The following is a 26547-nucleotide window of genomic DNA, read 5'->3' as shown; positions in this document are numbered from 1 at the left end:
TCCTATCCCCTATCCAAAGGATAGGGGATAAGATGCCTGATCGCGGGAGTCCCGCCGCTGTGGACCCCCGGGATCATGCACGCGGCACCCCATTTGTATTCAGTCCCCGGAGCGTGTTCGCTCCGGGACTGATTACCGGCGACTACAGGGCAGGCGGCGTGTGACGTCACGCTCCACCCTGCAATGCAAGCCTACTGGAGGGGGCGTGATAGCTATAACGCCCCCTCCCGTAGGCTTGCATTGAGGAGGGGAGCGTGACGTCACATGCTGGCGCAACGTCACACGCCGCCTGCCCTGTAGTCGCCGGTAAATCCGTCCCGGAGCGAACACGCTCCGGGGACTGATTACAAACGGGGTGCCGCGTGCATGATCCCGGGGGTCCCCAGCGGCAGGACTCCCGCGATCAGGCATCTTATCCCCTATCCTTTGGACAGGGGATAAGATGTTTAAGCACCGGAGAACCCCTTTAACATCAGTGTTGAGGGATTAGCCAATGTCATTGTATATACATCTACCACAGTAGTGCACCTAAATTTCTGTATTGTATTATTTTAATTGTTACACATCCACACTGTCTATCTGGTATAGGATTCTATTGTGGCACTTGTAGTCCGCTGCAGGCATCCTCCATTGTATGCATTTTTATGCTGGATATCGCCCCTAGCAACAGACTACAAGGGCAGGATCTGCTCCCCCAGTATAAATGCACAACCGCATTTGGGGTTGAGCACCTCCAGCCATTTGAGACCACGTTTTTTGTTGTTGTTTAAACATTAGTTATGGAGCGGATCTGTGTAGTATTAAAAATATTCCTCAAGCCAGAATCAACTCTAAGAATATATGGGGTAAAAAAACACTAGATCTGCTCCGGTATGCAAGAATGTCAAGAGAAAGGTACAGAATGTCAGACTGCTACGCCCAGGTGTGTGTGTGTTTAAATGCAAACACGCCTATACTGTAGAACCTAAAGTATGTGTCTTCCAACAACAGCTTTCAAAGAACAACTCAAGTCCGCATGTTTCCCATCAAAAAGCACCAACACATTAACCTGCCAGGACCACTGCAAATACGTAGGACAGAATCATCCTTTAGTGTGTGGGTGTTCTATGCCAACAGACTGACCTGACCGCTATACCCCGCGATTCTCAGCCCCCCACTTTCCATTAATAGAAATTTACTTACTTCATAGGGTTCAAAAGGGTCCCTTGCCATATAAAACATGGATTATTGGCATGTACATGCTGTTCTAGGGATTTCATTAAACAAGAGCAGGGCATGTAAGAGATAGAGATGGTTCAACATTTCCCTTTGTAGTGGATGTGAAAAAAGTTTCTTTTTTTAAATATCAACTGGCTCCAGAAAGTTAAACAGATTTGTAAATGTCTTCTATTAAAAAAAATCTTAATCCTTCCAATAATTATCAGCTGCTGAAGTTGAGTTGTTCTTTTCTGTCTAGCAACAGTGCTCTCTGCTGACATCTCTGCTTGTCTCGGGAACTTTACAGAGAAGAAGAGGTTTACTATGGGGATTTGCTTCTACTCTGGACAGTTCCCGAGACACGTGTCATCAGAGAGCACTTAGAAAATATCAACTCCACTTCAGCAGCTCAGAAGTACTAAAATGGTTAAGATTTTTAATAGAAGTAATTTACAAGTCTGTTTAACTTTCTGGGGCCAGTTAATTATATTATATTATATTATATTATATTATATTATATATATATATATATATATATATATATATATATATATATATATATATATATATATAAGTTTTTTTCCTGGAATACCCCTTTATGTATTCCACAGCAGTTATGACCTGTATGTAGCAAGGCAAACTGTAATAAATCAGTGAAAGGTATTAAATGGGTACTCCCCTTAACAGAAAAGTACACAGATTTTTAAACTACTTCTATTAAAAAAATCTTAATCCTTCCGGTACTTATCAGCTGTTGTATAATACAGAGGAAGATCTTTTCTTTTTGAATTTCCTTTCTGTCTGACCAGTAGTGCTCTTTGTTGACACCTCTGTCCATGTCAGGAACTGTCCAGAGCAGGAGAGGTTTGCTATGGATATTTTCTCCAACTCTGGACAGTTCCTAAAATGGACAGAGGTGTCAGCAGAGAGCACTTGCGGTCAGGCAGAATGGAAATTCAAAAAGAAAAGAACTTCCTGTGGAACATACAGCAGCTGATACGTACTGGAAGAATTAAGATTTTTTTTAATAGAAGTAATTTACAAATCTGTAAAACTTTCTGGCACCAGTTGATCTAACAAAAAATAAAATAAAAAATAAAAATAAAAGTTTTACAGGGGACTACCGAATTTAAGGCTTTGCACCCCCGTCTGGAGTCTGCTACAGATATTACCCAATAAATAGCAGTGTGAAATTCACAACAAATCTAGAAATATGCACTAAACCTTCCCACTGCAGATTCATTACAGTAAACCCCTTTATTTTGCGATAGTACCAAAGGTAATTCCCGTTGACTACTAATTTCCCCTGCAGTGGGCTCTACAGGAGAAATACAGTATTAACCCCTTCCCGACCTATGACATACCTGTACGTCATGGGTGGCAAGGTGTTCCCGACCCATGACATACAGGTACGTCATGGACATTACTGCCGCTACTCGCGGCATCCCGCAGCGCCCGGAAAGATGGTGGCTATCACTGATAGCCAGCCATCTTACCGTGCGACCACGGGGGGTTTCGTCCCCCACCCCCCCAGCGATCGCTGCTATCAGCTGGTCAAATTGGACTAGCTGATAGCAGCGCGGTGTGTGAGTCCCGATCACGGGGATCGGGACACACACCGCTCTGCTAAGTGTCCCTGACCCGTCCCCCGGCGTCACTTACCCGTCGGAGCGGTGTCCCGAGCGGTCCCGGCGTCCTCCGTGCGGTCCCGGCTGCGCTGCGTCCCTGCGGTGAGTTTCCGGCAGCAGTGCGGCATCTTCATTGGCAGCAGTGAGATCGCCGTAAAGCGATCTCACTGCTGCCTCTGAGAGTTTCAAAACTGCAACTCCCAGCATGCCCAGACAGCCTTTGGCTTTCTGGGCATGCTGGGAGTTGTAGTTTTGCAACATCTGGAGGTCCACAGTTTGGAGACCACTGTATAATGGTCTCCAATCTGTGCTCTTCCAGATGTTGCAAAACTACAAATCTCAGCATGCTCAGTCTGTCCAGGCATGCTGGGAGTTGTAGTTCTCTAACATCTGGAAGAGCACAGATTGGAGACCATTATACAGTGGTCTCCAAACTGTGGACCTCCAGATGTTGCAAAACTACAACTCCCAGCATGCCCAGACTGCCCAAGCATGCTGGAAGTTGTAGTTCGGCAACATCTGATCCTTCAGATATTGCCGAACTACAACTTCCAGCATGCCTTGGCAGTCTGGGCATGCTGGGAGTTGTAGTTTTGCAACATCTGGAGGCACACTAGTTGGGAAACATTGTCCGTTTCCTACCTCAGTGCCTCCAGCTGTTGCAATTGTTGCAAAACTATAACTCCCAGCATGCACTGACAGACCATGCATGCTGGGAGTTGTAGTTTTGCAACAGCTGGAGGCACACTGGTTTGGAAACACTAAGTTTGGTTGCAAAACACTTGAAAGTTTATTACTTAACGTAGTGTTTCCAAACCAGTGTTCCTCCAGCTGTTGCAAAACTACAACTCCCAGCATGCACGGACAGCCAAAGGGCATGCTCGGAGTTTGCAACAGCTGGATGTTTGCCCCCTCCCCCCCCAATGTGAATGTACAGGGTACACTCACATGGGCGGAGGTTTACAGTGAGTGCTGCAAGTTTGAGATGGCGCAAATTTTGCGCTGCAGCTCAAACTTCCAGCGGCAAACTTGCTGTGAACCTCTGCCCATGTGACTGTACCCTAAAAACACTACACTAACACTAACCTAAAATAAAAAGTAAAAAACACTACATATACACATACCCCTACACAGCCCCCCTCCCCCCAAAAAATGAAAAACGTCTGGTACGCTACTGTTTCCAAAACGGAGCCTCCAGCTGTTGCAAAATAATAACTCCCAGTATTGCCGGACAGCCATTGACTGTCCAGGCATGCTGGGAGTTTTGCAACAGCTGGAGGCACCCTGTTTGGGAATCACTGGCGTAGAATACCCCTATGTCCACCCCTATGCAAATCCCTAATTCAGGCCTCAAATGCGCATGGCGCTCTCTCACTTTGGAGCCCTGTCGTATTTCAGGGCAACAGTTTTGGGACACATATGGGGTATCGCCGTACTCGGGAGAAATTGCCTTACAAATTTTGGGGGGCTTTTTCTTCTTTAACCCCTTATGAAAAGGTGAAGTTGGGGTCTACACCAGCATGTTAGTGTAAAAAAATAAATTTTTTACACTGACATGCTGGTGTTGCCCTATACTTTTCATTTTCACAAGAGGTAAAAGGGAAAAAAGACCCTCTAAATTTGTAACACAATTTCTCCTGAGTACGGAGATACCCCATATGTGGACGCAAAGTGTTCTGAGGGCGCACAACAAGGCCCAGAAGGAAGAGTGCACCATGTACATTTGAGGCGATTTGCACAGGGGTGGCTGATGGTTACAGCAGTTCTGACAAACGCAAAACAATAAATATCCATATGTGACCCCATTTTGGAAACTACACCCCTCACGGAATGTAATAAGGGGTGCAGTGAGAATTTACACCCCACTGGCGTATGACAGATTTTTGGAACAGTGGTCTGTGAAAATGAAAAATAAAATTTTTGATTTGCACAGTCCACCGTTTCAAATATCTGTCAAACGCCAGTGGGGTGTAAATGCTCACTGCACCCCTTATTACATTCCATGAGGGGTATAGTTTCCAAAATGGGGTCACATGTGGGGGGGTCCCCTGTTCTGGCACCATAGGGGCTTCCTAAATAGGACATGCCCCCCAAAAACCCTTTCAGAAAAACTCACTCTCCAAAATCCCATTGTCGCTCCTTCCCTTCTGAGCCCTCTACTGCGCCCGCCGAACATTTTACATACGCATATGAGGTATTTCCTTACTCGAGAGAAATTGGGTTACAAATTTTAGGGTGATTTCTCTCCTTTTACCCCTTGTAAAAATTAAAAAATTGGGTCTACAAGAAAATGCGAGTGTAAAAAATGAAGATTTAGAATTTTCTCCTTCACTTTGCTGCTATTCCTGTGAAACACCTAAAGGGTTAAAACACTTACTGAATGTCATTTTGGATACTTTGGGGGGTGCAGTTTTTATAATGGGGTCATTTATGGGGTATTTCTAATATGAAGATCCTTAAAATCCACTTCCAACCTGAACTGGGCCCTGAAAAATTAAGATTTTGAAAATCTTGAGAAAAATTGGAAAATTGCTGCGGAACTTTGAAGCCCTCTGATGTCTTCCAAAAGTAAAAACTTGTCAATTTTTTAATGCAAACACAAAGTAGACATATTGTATATGTGAATCAATATGTAATTTATTTGGAATATCCATTTTCCTTTCAAGCAGAGACTTTCAAAGTTAGAAAAATGCTAAATTTTCAAAATTTTCATGAAATTTTTAGATTTTTTACCAAGAAAGGATACAAATATCAGTGAAATTTTACCGATAAAATAAAGTAGAATATGTCACGAAAAAACAATCTCGGAATCAGAATGATAAGTAAAAGCATTCCAAAGTTATTAATGTTTAAAGTGACAGTGGTCAGATTTTCAAAAAATGCCCAGGTCATGAAGGTGAAAATGGGCTGGGTCATGAAGGGGTTAAAGAACTCCACCAATGTCCTCCATATACCTAAGGGTACTTATATGAGCAAGGAAGGGGACGTATATAGGAAATATTAAAATTCTCTTTTTTATCCACTCCTAGATTTGATTTTCAATAAAAAAATTATTAAAATGAGGTGCATATGTGTGCAGATCACTGTATGTAGGTCATAGATTTGGCTCTTGGCACATGTCCATAGGCCAGGTTTTCCAACCAGGGTGCCTCCAGCTGTTGCTAAACTACAACTTCCAGCATGTGAGGCTCTACATTAGTAAATGACCAACTTATCAGTCTCATAGTTGCGTGTCAACCCCCTCTTAGCGCCGGTTCACACTACGATTTGGCAATACGGGAACCGGATACATCTAGGGGTAGCGAAAACTGGGCGCACCGGTATCCCAGCCAGACCCGGCCCGTACGACCACGGTTTTAGGTCTGGTCAGAAAACTGTATACAGGGCAAAAATGAGCTGACCCGAGTCAGCGATCGATTCTGGTCGGCTCAATGAAATAAATGGGGTTTGGGCCGGACCCGGCTGTGATACGGATGCGCCCAATTTTCGCTGCCCCCAGCCGTATCAGGTTCCCGTACACTACGAACGTAGTATGAACCCAGCCTAACCGGTACAATTGTCTACACCGAAGCAAAAGACCGATCCCAAACAGGACTTGTACCCGACCACTATACAGAGTGGGAAGAGACCTTAATTTCTATATTCCGCACCATAAACTGCATGAGTCTGCCTCAGTCTAGACCAGTGTTTCCCAAGCAGGTTGCCTCCAGCTGTTGCAGAACTACAACTCCCAGCGTGGCTGTCTGGGCGTGCTGGGAGTTGTAGTTCAGCAACAGCTGGAGGCGCCGTGGTTGGGAAACACTGCCATAGGCTTTATCCCACCACTTTTCAAGCCTAATACTTCTAGGTTAGTGAGAAATTAACTTTAGAAATGGTATATTATAACTATACAATGTAAAAAATAACAAGTATACCGAGCCCCAGTTTGGTGACACTGCTGCCTAGCTCCATGCGTAGATACCAGTGCTCATGTGAGACAGTATCATTAATGAATCAGACAATTTATTCTATGCGCTGACACTTTCTCTAAGGGTTAAGCTTTGGGGATAGTTTGATGACGTTTACAGTTTCATAATCTGGGAAAATCTGTCATACAAATAAAAGTGAAGGCCCACAGGGAGAAAACCTGTTCAGGTTCCCGGAGAGAGATCCGTACACCATAAATTCCTGCTCAGGCACGCCGCTCAACTTACTAAGACACGACTAAGGGTGCCGGCTTCCTGTGCACTGCATGATAACCTGATGGGTTTCTTACAAGAGGAAAACATGAATAAGATGCTCAACAAACGTAGTAACACAAGAAATGGAGGACAAACGCATTCTGACCTCTATGATCTCAGGATGTAAAACAAGAGCAGAACTGAAGTTGCGGTGAAACTTAATTCACCACTTTGGATAGGTTGGGTGAGGCGGGATCATTGCTTTACTTAAAGGGGTTATCCAGGAATTATTATTTTTTCATATATATATATATATATATATATATATATATATATATATATATTAGTTAGGAGTAGCCGTATTAGTCCAGTGATGCAAAAAGCAAAATCATCATAAAGATATATATATATATCTATATCTCAACTGGCTCAAGAAAGTTAAACAGATTCGTAAATTACTTCTATTAAAAAAAAAAATCTTAATCCTTTTAGTACTTAGGAGCTGCTGAAGTGGAGTTGATCTTTTCTAAGTGCTCTCTGATGACACCTGTCTCAGGAACTGTCCAGAGTAGAAGCAAATGCCCATACTAAACGTCTTCTACTCTGTTCATTTCCCGAGACAAGCAGAGATATCAGCAGAGAGCACTGTTGCTAGACAGAAAAGAACAACTCCACTTCAGCAGCTGATAATTATTGGAAGGATTAAGATTTTTTTTAATAGAAGTAATGTAAAAATCTGTTAAACTTTCTCCAGTCAGATATTTATATCTATATATTTATATCTATATATCTATATATATAAATAAAGTGTTTTTTCCTGGAAAACCCCTTCAAAGCTATACTGGCATGTTTCCAGAGAGCTCTGGTCCTTCCCTGACAAGCAGGGTAGAATGCCATTTCTATTGGCTGAACTGCAGTAAATACAGGTTCACTACATAAAGGACTGGCTGTGGGAAGAGTAGGATATGGACCAGTTTACTATAAAAAGGGGGGACGCACCTCTCTTATCCTGACTGCTCTGAATAAGACATTTCCTTTAAAGTATAAGTAAAACGCATCTAAAGGCCTGCATAGCTATTAGAGAAAAGTTGTCTATATTGGTTGCCTATATCTGAGACCACCCAACTCTCCCCCGATAGATGTCAGGAGAAAGATTAGGTATGTTGAATATCAATATCTGATCCTACCGTTGCCCCGAGAGCTGTTGTCTAATAGCAATGTGTTACACTAGCTCAGTCAGACTACTCATGGATACTACCATACTGCCCCATACTACAGAAGATCTGCCTTTCTTATATGGGGATACTACTGTGCATTGCTTTTTGGTGGAGATAAAGAAGCTGCCTGTAAATGTCAGACCATGAGGCTTCAAGACGAACGCAGATGCATTTACAGGGAGCACAGGAAAGTCTCTATTTCCTGCACTTATTGGTCATGTTTACCTACACGGGCCACATAGTAATAGTGGACAATGCACAGGAAACACCATGTTTGTTTGTACATTGTATTGGACATATTTTGTTACAGAATAGTCTTGTGAAGAATACTCTCAGAAGAAAATGTAATAAGACTTCAGCGGCTCCTAGAACTGAACACTGTGTCGCGAATACATAAAGGATATTTGTTGTCAGTGCAGGACAGAATGTAGGCCTCTATAGGATGAACAGGATGGTACATGGACGGAGAGGAATTTAAGTGCAGATAGAAACAGCCATATATAGTATATAGTTGTAGGAAAGGGTTTTTCCTAACAGTTTGCCTCCAGCTGTTGCATAACTACAACTCCCAGCATGCCCGGACAGCCAACGGCTGTCCGGGCATGCTGGGAGTTGTAGTTTTGCAACAGCTGGAGGAACCCTGGTTGGGAAACACTGTTGTAGGAAGTTAGGTATAATCATTTCAGGACTCCACTCTTGTCAAGTCATTCAAGCAGGTCAGTAAGGTATCTGCTCTTGGAAAGCTGGATAACCATGATCACAGCATCCACAGGTGATTAAACACAATTACACAGTATTATATATATATATATATATATATATATATATATATATATATATATATATATACATACATATATATATTATACTGTGTATAATATATATATTATACACAGTGGGGCAAAAAAGTATTTAGTCAGCCACCAATTGTGCAAGTTCTCCCACTTAAAGAGGAGAGGCCTGTAATTTTAATCATAGGTATACCTCAACTATGAGAGACATAATGAGGAGAAAAAAAAAACACATAAAACCACATTTTTTAAAGAATGTATTTGCAAATTATGGTGGAAAATAAGTATTTGGTCAATAACAAAAGTTAATCTCAATACTTTGTTCTATACCCTTTGTTGGCAATGACAGATGTCAAACTTTTTCTGTAAGTCTTCACAAGGTTTTCACACACTGTTGCTGGTATTTTGGCCCATTCCTTAATGCAGATCTCCTCTAGAGCAGTGATGTTTTGGGGCTGTCGCTGGGCAACACGGACTTTCAACTCCCTCCAAAGGTTTTCTATGGGGATGAGATCTGGAGACTGGCTAGGCCACTCCAGGACCTCGAAATGCTTCTTACGAAGCCACTCCATCGTTGCCCAGGCGGTGTGTTTGGGATCACTGTCATGATTCATCTTCAATGCTCTTGCTGATGGAAAGAGGGTTTCACTTAAAATCTCACGATACATGGCCCTATTCATTCTTTCCTTTACACGGATCAGTCGTCTTGGTCCGTTTGCTGAAAAACAGCCCCAAAGCATGATGTTTCCACCCCCATGCTTCACAGTAGGTATGGTGTTCTTTGGATGCAACTCAGCATTCTTTCTCCTCCAAACACAACAAGTTGAGTTTTCACCAAAATGTTCTACTTTGGTTTCAGCTGAGCATATGCCATTCTCCCAATCCTCATCTGGATCATCCAAATGCTCTCTAGCAAACTTCAGACCGGACATGTACTGGCTTAACCCCTTAAGGACTGAGCAATTTCACGTTTTTGCATTTTCTTTTTTCCTCCTTGCCTTTAAAAAATCATAACCCGTTCAATTTTGCACCTAAAAATCTGTATTATGGCTTATTTTTTGGGTCACCAATTCTACTTTACAGTGACATTAGTCATTTTACCGAAAAATCCACGGCGAAACGGAAACAAAATTCATTGTGCAACAAACTTGAAGAAAAACATACCATTTTGTAAATTTTGGGGGCTTCCGTTTCTACGCAGTACATTTTTCTGTAAAAATGACACCTTATCTTTATTCTGTAGGTCCATACGGTTAAAGTGATCCCCTACTTATATAGGTTTGATTTTGTATTACTTCAGAAAAAAATCAAATACATGCAGGAAAATTTATACGTTTAAAATTGTCATTTTATGAGCCCTATAACTTTTTTTTTTTCAGTGTTCAGGGCGCTATGAGGGCTCATTTTTTGCGCCATGATCTGAAGTTTTTAGCGCTACCATTTTTGTTCTGATCAGAATTTTTGATCACTTTTTTATGGTATAAAAAGTTATCAAAATGCGCTATTTTGGACTTTTGAATTTTTTTGCGCGTACGCCATTGAACGTGCGGTTTTAAAAGCGGTATATTTTTAGAATTCGGACATTTCCGCACGCGGTGATACCACATCTGTTTATTTTTATTTACACCTTTATTTTGTTACTAGGAAATGCCAGGTGATTAAAACTTTTAATTCAGAAGGGAATACCTGAAAGGGTTAACTTTTTTTTGCAAGCTCATAGCTCCTATAGGGACCTTTACACAGCTTGTTGCCCACTTTGAGCGCAGCATCGGAAGGGTTAATAGCGCGTGGCCGAAACGATCGCAGCTGCGCGCTATTAGCCGCGGGTCCCGGCTGTGAATAGGCGCCGGGACCATCCCGCCGGGACCCCGCGTTATAGACAGGGACCGGACTTAGGACGTACTCATACGTCCTAAGTAGTTAAGGAGTTAAGCAGGGGGACACGTCTGGCACTGCATGATTTGATCCCCTGGCGACATAGTGTATTACTGATGGTAGCCTTTGTTACTTTGGTCCTAGCTCTCTGCAGGTCATTCACTAGGTCCCCCCGTGTGGTTCTGGGATTTTTGCTCACCGTTCTTGTGATCATTATGACACCACGGGATGAGATTTTGCGTGGAGCCCCAGATCAAAGGAGATTATCCATGGTCTTGTATGTCTTCCATTTTCTAATAATTGCTCCCACAGTAGTTTTCTTCACACCAAGCTGCTTGCCTATTGCAGATTTAGTCTTCCCAGCCTGGGGCAGGTCTACTATTTTGTTTCTGGTGTCCTTCGACAGCTCTTTGGTCTGGGCCATAGTGGGGTTTGAAGTGTGACTGTTTGAGGTTGTGGACAGGTGTAGTTTATACTGATAACAAGTTCAAACAGGTGCCATTAAAGGAGTACTCCGGGATAAGAAAACGTATCCCCTATCTTAATGATAGGGGATAAGTTTCAGATCGCAGGGAGTCCGACCGCTGGGGGTCCCCGTGATCTCCCGTACGGGGCCCCGACAGTCAGCGGCCAGGGGCTGTGTCCGACCACCGCATGACGCGGCAGCGACACGCTCCCTCAATACATCTCTATGGGAGAGCCGGAGCGCTGCAATCAGCAGCCTCTGACTCTACCATAGAAATGTATTGAGGGGGCGTGTCGGACGCCGCATCATGCGGTGGTCGAAAGGAGCTATTTCGGCAAAGAGCCGAGAGCCCCGTACAGGAGATCACGGGGGCCCCAGCGGTAAGACCCCCCGCGATCTGAAACTCATCCCCTATCCTTAGGATAGGGGATAAGTTTTCTTATCCTGGAGGACTCCTTTAATACAGGTAACGAGTGGAGGACAAAGGAGACTCTTGAAGAAGTTACAGGTCTGTGACAGCCATAAATCTTGCTTGTTTGTAGGTGACCAAATACTTATTTTCCACCATAATTTGTAAATAAGTTCTTTAAAAATCAGGCAATGTGATTTTATGGATTTTTTTTCTCATTTTGTCTCTCATAGTTGAGTTATACCTATGATCAAAATTATAGGCCTCATCTTTTTAAGTGGGAGAACTTGCACAATTGGTGGCTGACTAAATACATATATACACACATACACACAGTATAATATATACACACACATATATATATATATCTACACATACACACCATATTATATATATCTACACATACACACCATATTATATATATCTACACATACACACCATATTATATATATTATATATATATATATACATACACACATATATATATATATATATATATTATACGCGCGCACACACACAGTAAATATATAGATCACTACGACAATTCAGAAGACAAAGTTGTGTTATTTGTGTCAGGCAGGGCTGAGGTTACCTGTGGGTTGTTGGCCTCCACCAGTTTACACTGCCGCAGGAAAAGCTTCAGATTCCCCCAGTTCATAAAAGGCAGCAGCACCATTGGCTTCTCCCCATCCTCTATACACACATGACCAATAGGAAGAAGATTCCTAAGCAAAAACAGAAAGTAGAGTTAATGTTCATATACTAAAATCCATCCTATAGTATAGTTGTGCAAATTATTTCTGGTCCTATTAATGCTTCTTAGTTTGTACTATATTACAAGTAAAGCCAAAAAGTTGAAAAATGGAGATGAATGTATAAAGGGCAAAAAAATATATATAGATTTTTCTTTTTTTCCCCCTAACCAACAGGCCTGGGCTGCCTGCTAACACAAAAAAAGCTTGAACATATCTCCCTCGCAGCCTCCACCTAACTTCCCCTTCACGGGGCTGCAGACATGAAGCAGTGCCGCTCAGGGGCTACCCCCGCAGCATGGAGTGGTGTGTCACCATGTGCTCCATGCATTGTCTATGGGAGCACCGGATATACCATGGGCACAGTTCAGCGAGGAAACCAGATTCAAGTGATCATATCCATGGGGGAGAACTGTACAGGGATGTGAGGTACTTCACAGAAAAACAGCACTTACTGTACTTTTTACATATCTGCACATCTGATTGTAGGAAAACTCCTTATGGTGCAAAGTGCTCAGTTTATTAAAAGAACTACGCCAGTATATTCAGTGTTTCCAAACCAATGTGCCTCCAGCTGTTGCAAAACTATAACTCCCAGCATGCCCGGACAGCCAACGGCTGTCCGGGCATACTGGGAGTTGTAGTTTTGCAACAGCTGGATGCCCCCTGGTTGGAAAACACTAGTATATGCAGATATCTTTTAAATGGGCACTGTCAGATACAAAAACTTTTGATAGGTTGTAAAGCATGCATTACAAATAAGTTTTGCAATTGCTTTCATTAGAAAATTTTCAGTATTTCATTCTGAAAAAGCCAGTCAAACAACTGCCCCCCTGCCTGCTTGGACACGTACTAGTCCTGCTGTGTCCATGCGTCATAGACACACACTTCCTTGATTGACAGCTAGTAGCGCAGGGCTCACAACTGGAGGAAAAATCCTCCCACTGTCAGCTTGTGTCCGGCTACTGTCAGTGAGGACAAGCTGGGAGTTGTAGTTTTGCTATTGCTAGGGGAGATGTGAGCAGACAGTATACTGAGGGAGGGGGCGGAGACCTGCACAGTGAGGCCACGCCCCCTCCCTTTTAGAGGAATTCAGATTAGGGAGCTAAATTAAAAGTGTAATAAAAAAATAAATAAAGGTGCTAGACACATAAAAATTAGATGTTCATGGTCAGGATTAGGTACTGAGTGATATATTAATATATATATATATATATATATATATATATATATATATATATATATTTTTTTTTTTTTTTGTTGGATCTGATGGGGACGCTTAAAGATTAAAAATGTGAATTACACATAAACATGTGCTATTTAGGATTCCTTTACTACATGTTCAAGGCACAGGGTCTTTCCACAGGGCGCTAAGCATTTTGTCAAGTGTTTTCCAAACAGTGTCTCCCCAACTGTTGCAAAACTACAACTCCCAGCATGCATGGACAGCCTTCAGCTGTATGGGCATACTGGGATTGTAGTTTTGCAACAGCTGGAGACACACTGTTAAGAAAACACTGGCCTATACCCTATGAAGGCAGAGCTGGATACTTATAACATCTGCAGCTGTACTCAGCATTGCAAAATGTACTGTGCAGCAGGGGAAGAAGAAGAAATTGGCGTTCTTTCAAAGTTTAAGCCAGGAACATTGACACTAAACCTCTCCCCACAGGGCATGAGTAAAACAATCAAATCACTATTTAATATGTCTTCGGTAGAAAAAAATGATTTTGAAATATGTGCCGACGTAGTAAAGTCGCCCGCGGCTACTAAAAAAAAAAAAAAAAAAAAAAAAAAAAAAAAAAAAAAAAAAAAACACGACACGTGCTTCACAAACAAAGCGGAGAGGAAGAGAAGAGAACGGGAGGTGTCCAAATGTATAATACAGAGCAAAGATCTGCACAGTGTATGAGTACAAGCAGACATGTGTTCCCAAGTGAAGCCTCCTCTATCACGCTGTATATAACCCCATTACTCCTGTCAGAGTTGAAGCAGGGCTTCTATGTGCTTTGCATATTGTGGATGTCCAGTGCTAGTAAACTTATCGCATATCTGCAGGATAGGTAATAAATGTTTAAATCGCAGGGGTCCAACTACTGGGACCCCCCTGAGATCTACCTTACGGGGCCCTGCCTCGGCCCCGGCTGAGCTGCTGTGTGTGATGTTTCGTACACAGAAGGTCAGCTGGTACAAACAAGCCCCCTCCATTCATATCTCTGGGAGAGGCGGAGACTAAGTGTTCCTGTATCTCTGCCTCTTCTATAGAGATGAATGGAGGGGGCGACTAGCTGATTTGCTGGGTACGAAACACGCTCTAGCAGCAATGAGCTGGGGCCCCATATGGGAGATCATAGGGGTTCCAGTGGTTGGACCTCCAGCAAACAGACATTTATCTCCTATCCACAGGATAGGAGATATATATTTATTAGCACTGGACGACTTCTTTAAGTCTGCAATTTATTGAAAGCCAACAAGGAAAATAGGAATCTCTACTTGGAGCACAACCACTTTCTACCCACTATCTTTGGCAAGACATCGACCGGGATGGGCAGGGTTACTTATGGTGGCTCAATACTTTAGAACTATTTGAGCTGCTTTTTTTGCTTTGTTAAAATTAGCATTTTATAACTTTTTTTTTGCTATTCTCTGACAATTTCTACTGTATATAGCAGGAGACTATATGGAGGTCCATTGAGTTGCTGCAGTCATGCTCTGTATGACACCGTATTACAAAGACATTTTTTTTTTTACTTCCGAGGAAGAACACAGTATTTGATGCAACAAAGTACATTTATAAAGGCTCTGTACAATACAGAGGTTGTACAAAGTCTTCATATAGCACCACAGTAAGATCTTCTGATGGCACCACAGTAATCCGCACGCATGCTATTTGTTGGATTATTGTCCACCACAGCCCAAAGCTGACATGCCCCCTCCATATATCCTATATCTATATACAAAGATTCGGAGATACACCAACACCGTATCTCCGTCTCTCCCATAGACATGAGTGAAGGGGGCATGATGACCACTGCAGCTCCAAATCCTAGCACATCCATCATTCTGAATATAAATGTTCAGGTGCCAGGCGGGAGATCACATGGGTGCCAGCAGTCGGACCTCCTTATCCCCCATCCTGTGTAAAACCCAATTTTCCCGATCCTGCCCTCCCCTGACATCTTTCGGAGGAGAGTCAGAAGACCAGCCCCAAATAAATAGCTGCCTTTGTGGCCGAATACAAGATTTTTTTCTTCTTTTTTGGTTTCCCCTTATCCCTTTAGAAAAGGGAGAGACCGGATCAAGGACATGGGGCTATCATGGGAAGTGTTGATAGAATTTTATTTCTTTTAGTGTCTCTTAACTAGTGATCTCATCAGTTGTTATTGGTTATCACACTATAGTCATTTACACTCAGGATTAAGAGTGATCCCTGTATTAACTACACATAATCATTTCCATGATCTCACTACTGTTTAATGTAGACAGGTTACAAGGTCACTATAAACTGCTAGTGCAGACGTAGGGAATCCTACTAACCATAATGATGACAGATCTGGACTTGGAAGACACGGGACCCGGTTAGACATAACTGGACAGCAGGGAGGTAGCACACTATTTATACAGTCTGTTCATATTTTCACTTCTTAATCCTCCCTCAATTCTAGAAGTATATGCTCTGAGCAGATCCAAACACGTATGAGCTCATGCATCTACCCTGACACAAAGGGGAGATTATTCTTGTGTTTTATTGTTTGTAAAGCAGACCGAACTAAAAACCTTTCTACGTCAGGACACATCTATTCCCCTACACAGCAGCACATGTCAACTTCTACGTGCCAGCTATGGTCATGTGGAGGAGCACAGTTCAGCCAGTTAGTTTACATTGAAGTCACCAGCTTCAAATATGCGTGTGAATAGATCAGTGTTTCCCAACTGTTGACAAACTACAACTCCCAGCATGCCCGGACAGCCGAAGGCTGTCCGGGCTTGCTGGGAGTTGTAGTTTGGCAACAGGTGGAAGCACCCTGGTTGGGAAACACTGGAACAGACCCTTATTCAGACACCCCTTTATTAGTTAAAATATTCTCCTCCACCAGTGTCTATAGAAATCAATATTGTGGCAAAAAGAAAATTAAGAATTGAAATGGTTTATGTTTAAATAATTTATTTGAGCAACCAAACCCCCCCCCCCCCCAGGATGCGTTCACACTGTGGAATCTCCGCTCGCTGAATCCTACAGGAGTAGATTCCGCATGGTGGCCGCCGCCACTACTGCTTTGGCGCTGGGGCACTGAGCCGTCACCATTGATGGCTATGCAGTGCTCGCGGAATCCGCGCAAAGAATAAACATGTTCTCTCTTCGCGCTGAACAATTTCAGTGGCGGAATTGTCTGCCGCGGAAATTCCGCAGTGTGAACGGGTCTCGCGGAGACCCATTCACACTGATGTTAAGTTCGCACCGCAGAATTCCATAGTGTGAACGCGCCCCTCAAGGGTGCATGCACACCACGTTTTTGCTATACAGTTCCCGTATACGGTTTCAAGTAAAAAAAAACATACGGAACCGTATAGAAAACCGTATGCATTGACTTAACATTGTAAACCGTTTATCAAACGCATCATACGGTTTTGTCCGGTTTTATACCCGTACCCAAAACCGTAAACTACCACTTTTTTGGTCTGGGTGAAAAACCGTATTAAACCGTACACTTTTTTTTTTTTTTTTTTTAACATGGGGGTCAATGGGAACCATACAGAACCGTATGTGCGTGCAGTTCCATCCGGTTTACACCATACGGTTTCTGACTTTGCAGTTTTTTTCTTGGAATTTCAATCAAACAAGTGAAACTTTATTCATAACGGAGTGAAAAATTTAAACCATATACACTTTTTTTTCTTAAAAAATGGATGTAACCGGACATCATTTTTTAAAGCTTATATGGGTTGAAATTTGTACACGTTTTGATACAGTTTAATCCGGTTTTGAGGAATCAGTTTTTCATCAAAAACCTGATACGGGAACTGTATTGCAAAAAGGTGGTGTGCATGCAGCCAAACCGAGTCTACTGGAATTAGATGCTAAAAAACAATTTATTATGTTTTTTTTTACAGAACCCACATTTGACTTTTGTTTGGACAGAAGCCATGAAGACGTAGTGTTTCCACCTCGCTGCTGTACAAGGTGGCTGGTAATGTATTAAAACAAACCTTATTTCTCTGAAACAGAATACTAAATCATTGTGTGGGTGTGAGTTTCAAGGAAAAAAGATCATTTAAGACGCAAGAAGTCGATGACCACCAGTTATGTGACCAAAGATCGTGTTGCACAATACATTAGTCAAGTGTAAAGGTCAGAAGGTTCTTCAGAGATCTTAGGGACGCTCCAATGTGTTGATGCAAAAGTTGAAAAAAAGGTAAAAAAAAAAAAAACTGAATCCAGGCACTTACCTGTGGTGCAAACCCCGCAGCTTGCAGCTCTCTGTAAGCATCATTGTAATCTGAGCTTCAGACGCTTGATCTAAAAACAAGACAAGGGGCGATTATAGAAAGAACTTGGATGTACCTGACGTGACAAAATAAAACAGAGCATTTCTCTAAGGGTGCCTTCACACAGCCGTCTGTCCCCGTTTAGGTTCCGTTGTTGCTGTATTTTTATTTTACAATCCTTTCACATCAGTTTGCGCTAATTTCGGGAGAAAAGACGGTGCCTGCAGTATTTTTTCTCCCATCAAAAAAACGGAAGAAAAAAAAGGATACATTAAACGCATGATCCTTCAATGTCACCCATTTGCATCCCTTTTTTTAATCTGTTTTTACTTCTGAGAATGCTCAGAGCAAAAAAAAAAATTTAATTTTTGGTTTATTAACTGAACATCTGTTTACATTTTTTTTTTTTTTTTTAAGTCCTTTTTTTTTTTGACAGGAGAAGTCTAGATGGCTGTGTGAAGTCATAAGATGTAAGGTTGTGCTTAGGAATCAGACACGTACACAACAAATGTTTATGTGTTGCTGCAGTAACTTGTGATCTACGTGCCTGTCTCACTACGGTTACATATATCAATCTAATTCCAAGTGGCAGGTAAGTCGGCACTGCTCTGCAGAGTGGTGTGCATGTGAACCTGTGAAGTCTATACCCCACACTCTGGATGAGCTGTCACTCTTGGTGCTCAATCTCAAATTAAAAGAGTGTCCAATGCAATATGAAGAATTCCGATGGCACTCACGATTATGGCCTACCTGTATCCAGACCTGACTGAATACACTTCACATTGCTGCATAATCGGGAGTGCCCTCTGAATTCTTCATATTGCAATGATTACATATATAAGGCGAGATTTTATAGGAACAAAATGACAGGATAACACATACAGGTATGACAGGGAACGGCACCAAATCTAGTGTTAAACTGAGCAAGTAGAAGACCAGGAAGTGCAGAGATAAATTAAATGTTGAAGCTGTAAACAAACAATGGCTTCAATAATATGGCTGCCCTGTGGTGCTAGAACAATGAGACGTCATGTGGCACCCCAATGCCTCTTCTAGAAACGATAGAAGGTTAAGAATCGGTGCAACTATAGAAACACCAAGAGCACAGATACCAGTGCATTCTTCAAAAGCTTATTACTAAATGGAAAATTGGGTTAAGGCTGATGCACTGTACATCGCAGGACCTGAGGGGGCGCTGCATGTAACACATTCCCTGTAACAATATCTGTTTTGTTCCTTTAAATAAGAAACCTAGCTACATATATGTATTGTGTAGGGTTTGTTACCACAGCAAAGCGTCTCTATATTTACAGTAGGGGTGACAAATGGGACAGATCTTGATAAAGCAAAATTATGGGGAGCCTCCAGGAAACCCTGGTTGGGGGAAATGTGATCTAGCACATGTGGTTTACATTCATTACATAAGCATTTTAAAGGGGTACTCCCGTGGAAAACTTTTTATTTTTATTTTATTTTTTTTAAATCAACTGGTACCAGAAAGTTAAGCAGATTTGTAAATGACTTCTATTAAAAAATCTTAATCCTTCCAGTACTTATTAGCTGTTGAATACTTCAGAGGAAATGGTTTTCTTTTTGGAACACAGTGCTCTCTGCTGACATCTCTGTCCATTTTAAGAACTGTCCAGAGTAGGAGAAAATCCCCATAGCAAACATATGCTGTTCTGGACAGTTCCTAAAATGGACAGCGATGTCAGCAAAGAGCTCTGTGTTCCAAAAGAAAACAATTTGCTCTGAAGTATTCAGCAGCTAATAAGTACTGGAAGGATTATGATTTTTTAAAGGGTACCTCTCACCAAATAAACCTTTGATATATTTTAGATTAATGAATGTTGAATAACTTTCCAATAGCATGTTAATGAAAAATATGCTTCTTTCTTTTGTATTTTTCCCGATCAGTCCTGTCAGCAAGCATTTCTGACTCATGCTGGAGTCCTAAACACTCAGAGCTGCCAGCCTGCTTTGTTCACAGCCAAACAGGCTGTAAACAAAGCACCCTGGCAGCTCTGAGTGTTCTCCTTTGTGAACAAAGCAGACTGGCAGCTAATAGTGTTTAGGACTCCAGCACGAGTCTGAAATGCTTGCTGCCAGGACTGGTAGGGAGACCCCTAGTGGTCATTTCTTCAAAGTGGAAAATTAAATAGAAAGAAGCATATTTTTTAATAACATGCAATTGTAAAGTTATTCTGCATACATTCATCTATAATATATTAAAAGTTTTTTGATGAGAGGTACCTTTTAATAGAAGGAATTTACAAATCTATTTAACTTACTGGCACCAGTAAAAAAAAATAAAAAATAAAAAAAATTTCCCCAGGAGTACCCCTTTAAGAGAGTCTAATCCTAGGTTGTAACCTGATAGGCCAGTGTTTCCCAACCAGGGTGTCTCCAGCTGTTGCGAAACTACAATTCCCAGCATGTCCAGACATGCTGAGCGTTGTAGTTTCACAACAGCTGGAGGCACCCTGGTTGGGAAACACTGATCTCCACAGTACTCTCTGATGACACCTGATGCCCATATCAGGAACTGTCCAGAGCAGGAGAAAATCCCCATAGCAAACCTATGGTGTTCTGGACAGTTCCTGAAACGGACAGAGGTGTCAGCAGAGAGCACTGTGGACAACACAAAAGAAATTCAAAAAGTAAAGAATTTCCTCTGTAGCATACAGCTGCTAAAGAGTACTAAAAGCATTAAGATTTTTTAACAGAAGTAATTTACAAATCTGTTTAACTTTCTGGCACCAATTCATAAAAAAAAAAAAAAAAAGTGTACCCCTTTAAAATTAAACCCACTACTGGCATTTCTGCATCTTATGACATTACAAGACTAATACACCTGCCAATGTGATGCTACATCTGTGCACCAGTGTGATGTACTGGCATACTATAATTCCAGGTTAGGCTCAAGGTCAATGTTTCCCAACCAGGGTGCCTCCAACTGTTGCAAAACTACAACTCCCAGCATGCCCGGACAGCCAAAGGCTGTCCGGGCATGCTGGGAGTTGTAGTTTTGCAACAGCTGGTGGTGCCCTGGTTGTTAAACCCTGCTCTAGGTCTTACCTTTGAGGTTATATCTCTACTTTTAATCCAAAAAAAAAAAGAGAGACAGTTGTACATAAACTTCTAGGTAGAATATAAAGGCTCTTTAGGCGTTGAACAATTCATTTAGCAAATCCAGACAAAACCCACAATGCTTTTAGGACTTATATGCTGAAGGAGACTAGAGATGAGCGAACTTACAGTAAATTCGATTCGTCACGAACTTCTCGGCAGGTTGATGACTTTTCCTGCATAAATTAGCTCAGCTTTCCGGTGCTCCGGTGGGCTGGAAAAGGTGGATACAGTCCTAGGAAAGAGTCTCCAGCCCACCGGAGCACCTGAAAGCTGAACTAATTTATGCAGGAAAAGACATCAACTGCCGAGCCGAGAAGTTCGTGACGAATCGAATTTACTGTAAGTTCGCTCATCTCTAAAGGTGACCAATATGAACAGTATGAGGGACTGTAGTCTGGATAGTACAAGTTGGAGTCTGCAATGAACACTGATGTTTATGTGGACAAGAATGAATAGAGTATAATGACAAAGGCTTTAATGTCATCAGATGGCAGCTTAAATATACAAGTACTTGAAGAACAAAAAAAAAAATAAAAAGAAAAAAAAAAGTTTCTCTTTGATCTACTCTTGAATGCAGACTACAAGACCGAGCAAGCAAAATTTGGGAATCACTTAAGCAAATCTCAAGTGAGCAGAGCAAAAGGACGCAACAGAATCTGTACCCTGCGAGTTTACTTAATGCTGTTTGGTGACGGAATGAAGAATAGTTACTGTTCAGGGATTGCACACACATTTTTCCTATTGCCTACATTTAAGTGCTTCAGAAGACTTAATAATAATAATAATTAAAAAAATTATTAGTCTATTAAAAATACACAAAAATAAAAAAAAATATATATATATATATAAATAAGTGATACACAATACTAATAAATACACAAGTATAAAAAAATACACAATTATGTTTTTAATATAAATATTTTTATTCTTGAAAGACTACTTCCAAAACCCTCAGCATCAAGCAGGCCACTGCTACGCAATTTCAAACTGATGGCTTTATCAGGTCTAAAATAAAGACAGAACTGTTTCCCATTTTGGGACGTTCAAAAAAAAAAAATAAAAAATAAAATAAACCAACTATATCCAACAAAACAAAGGCTATGGCGACATCTGGTTGTCAATGTTCAGTAAAAATGGAACATTCCCTTAACTCCCTCTTTACCTGTATATTTTCCTATAGGGAGGAAAAAAGACAACCTTTAACAAGTGCAATAAATCCAACACTTCTTCCCCCTCCTGGAAAGTTGTTGTGGTATTGGCCAAATTTAAAATCTCAAAGGTGATCACATATATTAAGAAACCGCTTCAGAATTGCAAAGGAAGACTGCAATGCGGAAAAAATAAAATCAAGCCTGTATGTACAAAGAAGGCTGCTTGTTAATTTGCTATGCAGCTTTTGGGGTACGTTCACACGAGCGGATTTTCGGTGCGGATCCGCTGGTGAAGGCCCCGCTCTATGCTGTATTTACATGTGCCTGCTGGTAGCGGCAATTCGCCACTATGAGCAGACACACTGCGATATGCGATTCGCAGTATACTCGCACATGGCGGGAGCTCTCTGCCTAGCTCAGAGCAGAGAGAGTGGCCGCGATGTGCGAGTACGCCGCTCACATCGCTGCAGTGTGTCTACTCGTCGCGGCATATTGCCGCAAATAGCAGGCACATGTAAAGACAGCATAGAGTGGGCCTTCACCAGCAGATCCGCAGCGTAAAATACGCTCCTGTGAATGTACCCCTGGAAAGGGAATCCATTCTAGGTGGTGCCAAGAAAACAGGATTATAGGCACCTGTGTATGATAGTTTTCCCTGGTTGGGAAACACCGACCTAGGGTCTAATTTTTTTTTATTGCTTATATGACCCTCCATACTTTATGTACAAAATTGGTTATAGGGGGTGCTTACAGGGAAACTAAAGCGGATGCCAGAAAGTTATAAAGATTTGTAAATTACTTCTATATAAAAATCTTAAGCCTTCTTAAAGGAGATATCCGGTGGTGAACAACGTATCCCCTATCCTAAGGATAGGGGATAAGTTGCAGATCGCGGGGGGTCCGACCGCTGGGGCCCCCCACGATCTCCTGTAATGGGGTCCCGACAGCCCGCAGGAAGGGGGAGTGTCGACCCCTGCACGAAGCGGCAGCCGACACCCCCCCTCAATACAACTCTATGGCAGAGCCGGAGCACTGCCTTCGGCAATCTCCGGCTCTGCCATAGAGATGTATTGAGGGGGGGTGTCGGCTGAGCCTTCGTGCGGTGGTCGACACCCGCTATCTGGCCGGAAAGCCTGGCCCCCGTACAGAGAGATCGCAGGGGGGCCCAGCGGTCGGGCCCCCTGCGATCTCAAACTTATCCCCTATCCTTAGGATTGGGGATACGTTTTTCACCACTGGACTACCCCCTTTAAGTACTTATCAGCTACTGTATGCTCCACAGGAAGTTGTGTAGTTCTTTTTACAGTCTGACCACAGTACTCTCTGCTGCCACCTCTGTCCATTAACTAATCTCTATAGCAAACCTCTCCTGCTTCGAACAGTTAACACGGCCAGAGGTGTCAGTGGAGAGCACTGAGGTCAGACTAGAGAGAACTACACAACATCCTCTGTAGTATACAGCAGCTGATAAGTACTGGAAGGATTTTAAGATTTTTAAATAGAAGTCATTTACAAATCTGTTTAACTTTCTGACACTGATTGATTAGAAAATATTTTTATATCTTAGGAGTACCCCTTTAAGTGGGATTTTAGGATACACATTTAAACAATCAGGCAACTCTGTGGCCGGTGTGAGGAATAGCCATATGTCCTATAGACTTGCACGAAACTTTCAGCAATTCCGTAGGCTGCTCGCTTTATCAGCCTGCTGCAGAGATGCCATCAGTTTTCAAAGTGTATCCTGCTGCCACACCAACTTTTCAGTGGCACCTGTACGCCATTGTCCTGCTCCACTTCTCTAAGGTGCGCTCCGCTGAGGAGCTAAGCACGGGTCATAGCAGGGTGGTTCCAGGAGTTATGTGCCGCCGGAATCCGTGGCTAATGCCGGACATCACCGATCATGGTGATGCCCGGCATTAACCCCTTAGATACTGCAATTAACCCCATGCCGCAAATGGACATTCATTAACGTCCATTTGCGGCTCCCGAGGTATGACGTTCGCTCAGCAGGTGAGCGCGCATCATACCCGGTGGGTCCCAGCTACTATAAGCAACCAGGACTCACGGATAATGCCGGACATAGCCGATTGGGCTGACGTCCGGAAAGAACCCTTTAGACGTGGCGATCAAACTTGATCGCCGCATTTAAAACTAAAGTAAACATTGCCGGTTAGCTCAGCCGAGGTGAAATCGCAGAGTCCCAAACAGCTTGCAGGACACGAGGAGGATCCCTAACTGCCTCCTCGCTGTCCGATCACCGAATGACTGCTCCGTGTTGAGATCCAGGCAGGAGCAGTCAAGCCGCAGAAACCCTGATCAATGCTATACTATGCCATAGCACTTATCGGTGTAAGATCAGTGTAATGCATGTTATAGTCCCCTATCAGAGCTATAACATTGCAAAAAAAAAAAAAAAAAAAAAGTTCAACTCCCCATTTCCCATTTATAAAAAACAAAACGCTGTAAATAAAAACAAAAACAAACATGTGGTAACGCCGCGTGCGTAAATGTCCTAACTATAAAAAAAAAAAATATATATATATATATATATATATATATTATATATATATATTATATATATATATATATATATATATATATATATATATATATATATATATATATATATATATATTATATTATATATATATATATGGTCAATTGTGTACATGTAAAAAAAATTCCAAAGTCCAAAATAGCGTATTTTTGGTCACTGTTTATAGCATTAACATTTTTTTTTATAAAAAGTGATCAAAAAGTCTGATGAAAACAAAAATGGTACTGAAAAACTTCAGATCAGATTTTTTTTAGTAGTAAAATAAAATATAAATTGGGTATCTTTGCTGCTAAAAATTACAATTATTTTTTTTTTCTTCAATTTTGCCCCACAAATAATTTTTGCTGATTCCGCCGTAGATTTTGTGGTGAAATTATTAATGGTATTACAAAGAACAAGCCATCATATGGAATTTTAGGTGGAAAATTGAAAGGGTTATGATTTTTAGAAGGGGAGGAGGGAAAAAATTGTGCAGAAATGAAAAATCGCCTGAGGGAAGGGGTTAAAGTTAATCGTGGCGTCTAAAATGATTAAAAAAAAAAAAAACACGTCCCGGCTGCTCCGCGGTGGTGATGGGGACCATTGCTGTGAAACTGTGTTGTCCCGATCAGCTGAGAGGACAGTGGGAGGGCCCCTATCTGCCTCCTAGTCGATCGATGATCTGATGCTCCATTCAGCCATGGCAGGCTAGAGCAGCAGAGCACCGACAACATTGCTTTTTTTTTATTCAATTTTGCCTCACAAATAATTGTTTTTTTGTTTAGCCATAGATTTTGTGGTGAAATAATTCATGTCCTTACAAAGTAAAATTGGTGGTGCAAAAAACAAGCCCCCAAATGGGTCTGTAGTTGGAAAATTGAAAGAGTTATGATTTTTAGAAGGGGAGGAGGAAAAAAAAAACAAGTGCAAAAATGAAAAAAAGATTGTGTTAAGAGAAAATTATTATTATTATTATTTTTTATTAGTAAGCATACTATAAAGTTTTTTCCTTTTGTATATGTTTCAGATTTGCTCTGTATTATAGGCCGGCAAATAATCTTCCAGCTTCAAATACCCATACAATGCAGCCGAAAGGGAAGAGGGAAAAGCTTTATTTATCCATCTCCCACTCCCTGTATTTCAGTCTGCTGCCTTCCTTCCACTGAAACATTATTGATAAGCAAAAATCTGTCACCTCCAACACTTTGCCTTCCCATTGTTTCCTTGCAGTAGACGTGAAATGGTGGGATTTATTTTTGTTGGATTATGGAGTGGTGGATTGACATTCTGTGAGATTGTATGAGGGGAAACAAATGTTATCAGAGTGTACAGCTCCAGCATCCGTATTGTATGTTCTTATCAATATTATTTCCTTTTTTTCTCCACGCAAGCAGAGCTGCCATCCTGAAACGGCACAATACACTATAAATTCATATTTCTGTGTAAAAAAAAAGTGTTCTGCGTATGAGAACAGAACTAAAAAGGGGTGGATATGTAAAAAAGAACTATGAACACTGTCTTACCAATAAGGTTCTCACATCAGGACAAAAGGTCCTTTATTTATTACACAAACCAATTCTAAATGTACCTATCTGCTAATCTAGAATGCCGGGCTCCATAGTTATCTGTAATACTGTGCAACAAAGAAACGGAAAGACAACTCTCAAAGGGGTACAAAGCAAAAGGACATGCTAAATGCTTAAAACTAAAACATTATGAAACAACACTGAAAGTGTAAGAAAGGAA

The 26547-nt window shown here is 41.7% G+C and overlaps 1 protein-coding gene across 3 annotated transcripts in view; it reads right to left on the bottom strand.

Moving 5' to 3' along the window:
• Positions 1-26547, bottom strand: part of RYK (receptor like tyrosine kinase) — a 167080-nt gene that overhangs the window by 26802 nt on the left and 113731 nt on the right. For all 3 annotated transcript variants that reach the window (XM_056564403.1, XM_056564404.1, XM_056564401.1), the window contains 2 exons: positions 17944-18013; positions 12336-12468 (listed from right to left, as the gene is read on the bottom strand). In XM_056564403.1, coding sequence (XP_056420378.1) covers positions 12336-12468; positions 17944-18013 — 203 coding nt within the window. The remainder of the gene's footprint in view (positions 1-12335; positions 12469-17943; positions 18014-26547) is intronic.

This window comes from Hyla sarda, chromosome 3, assembly GCF_029499605.1.
Source record: "Hyla sarda isolate aHylSar1 chromosome 3, aHylSar1.hap1, whole genome shotgun sequence".
NCBI classification, from domain to species: domain Eukaryota; kingdom Metazoa; phylum Chordata; class Amphibia; order Anura; family Hylidae; genus Hyla; species Hyla sarda.
Note: the sequence above shows the minus strand (reverse complement) of the source record. Positions and strands in the feature narration are given on the sequence as shown.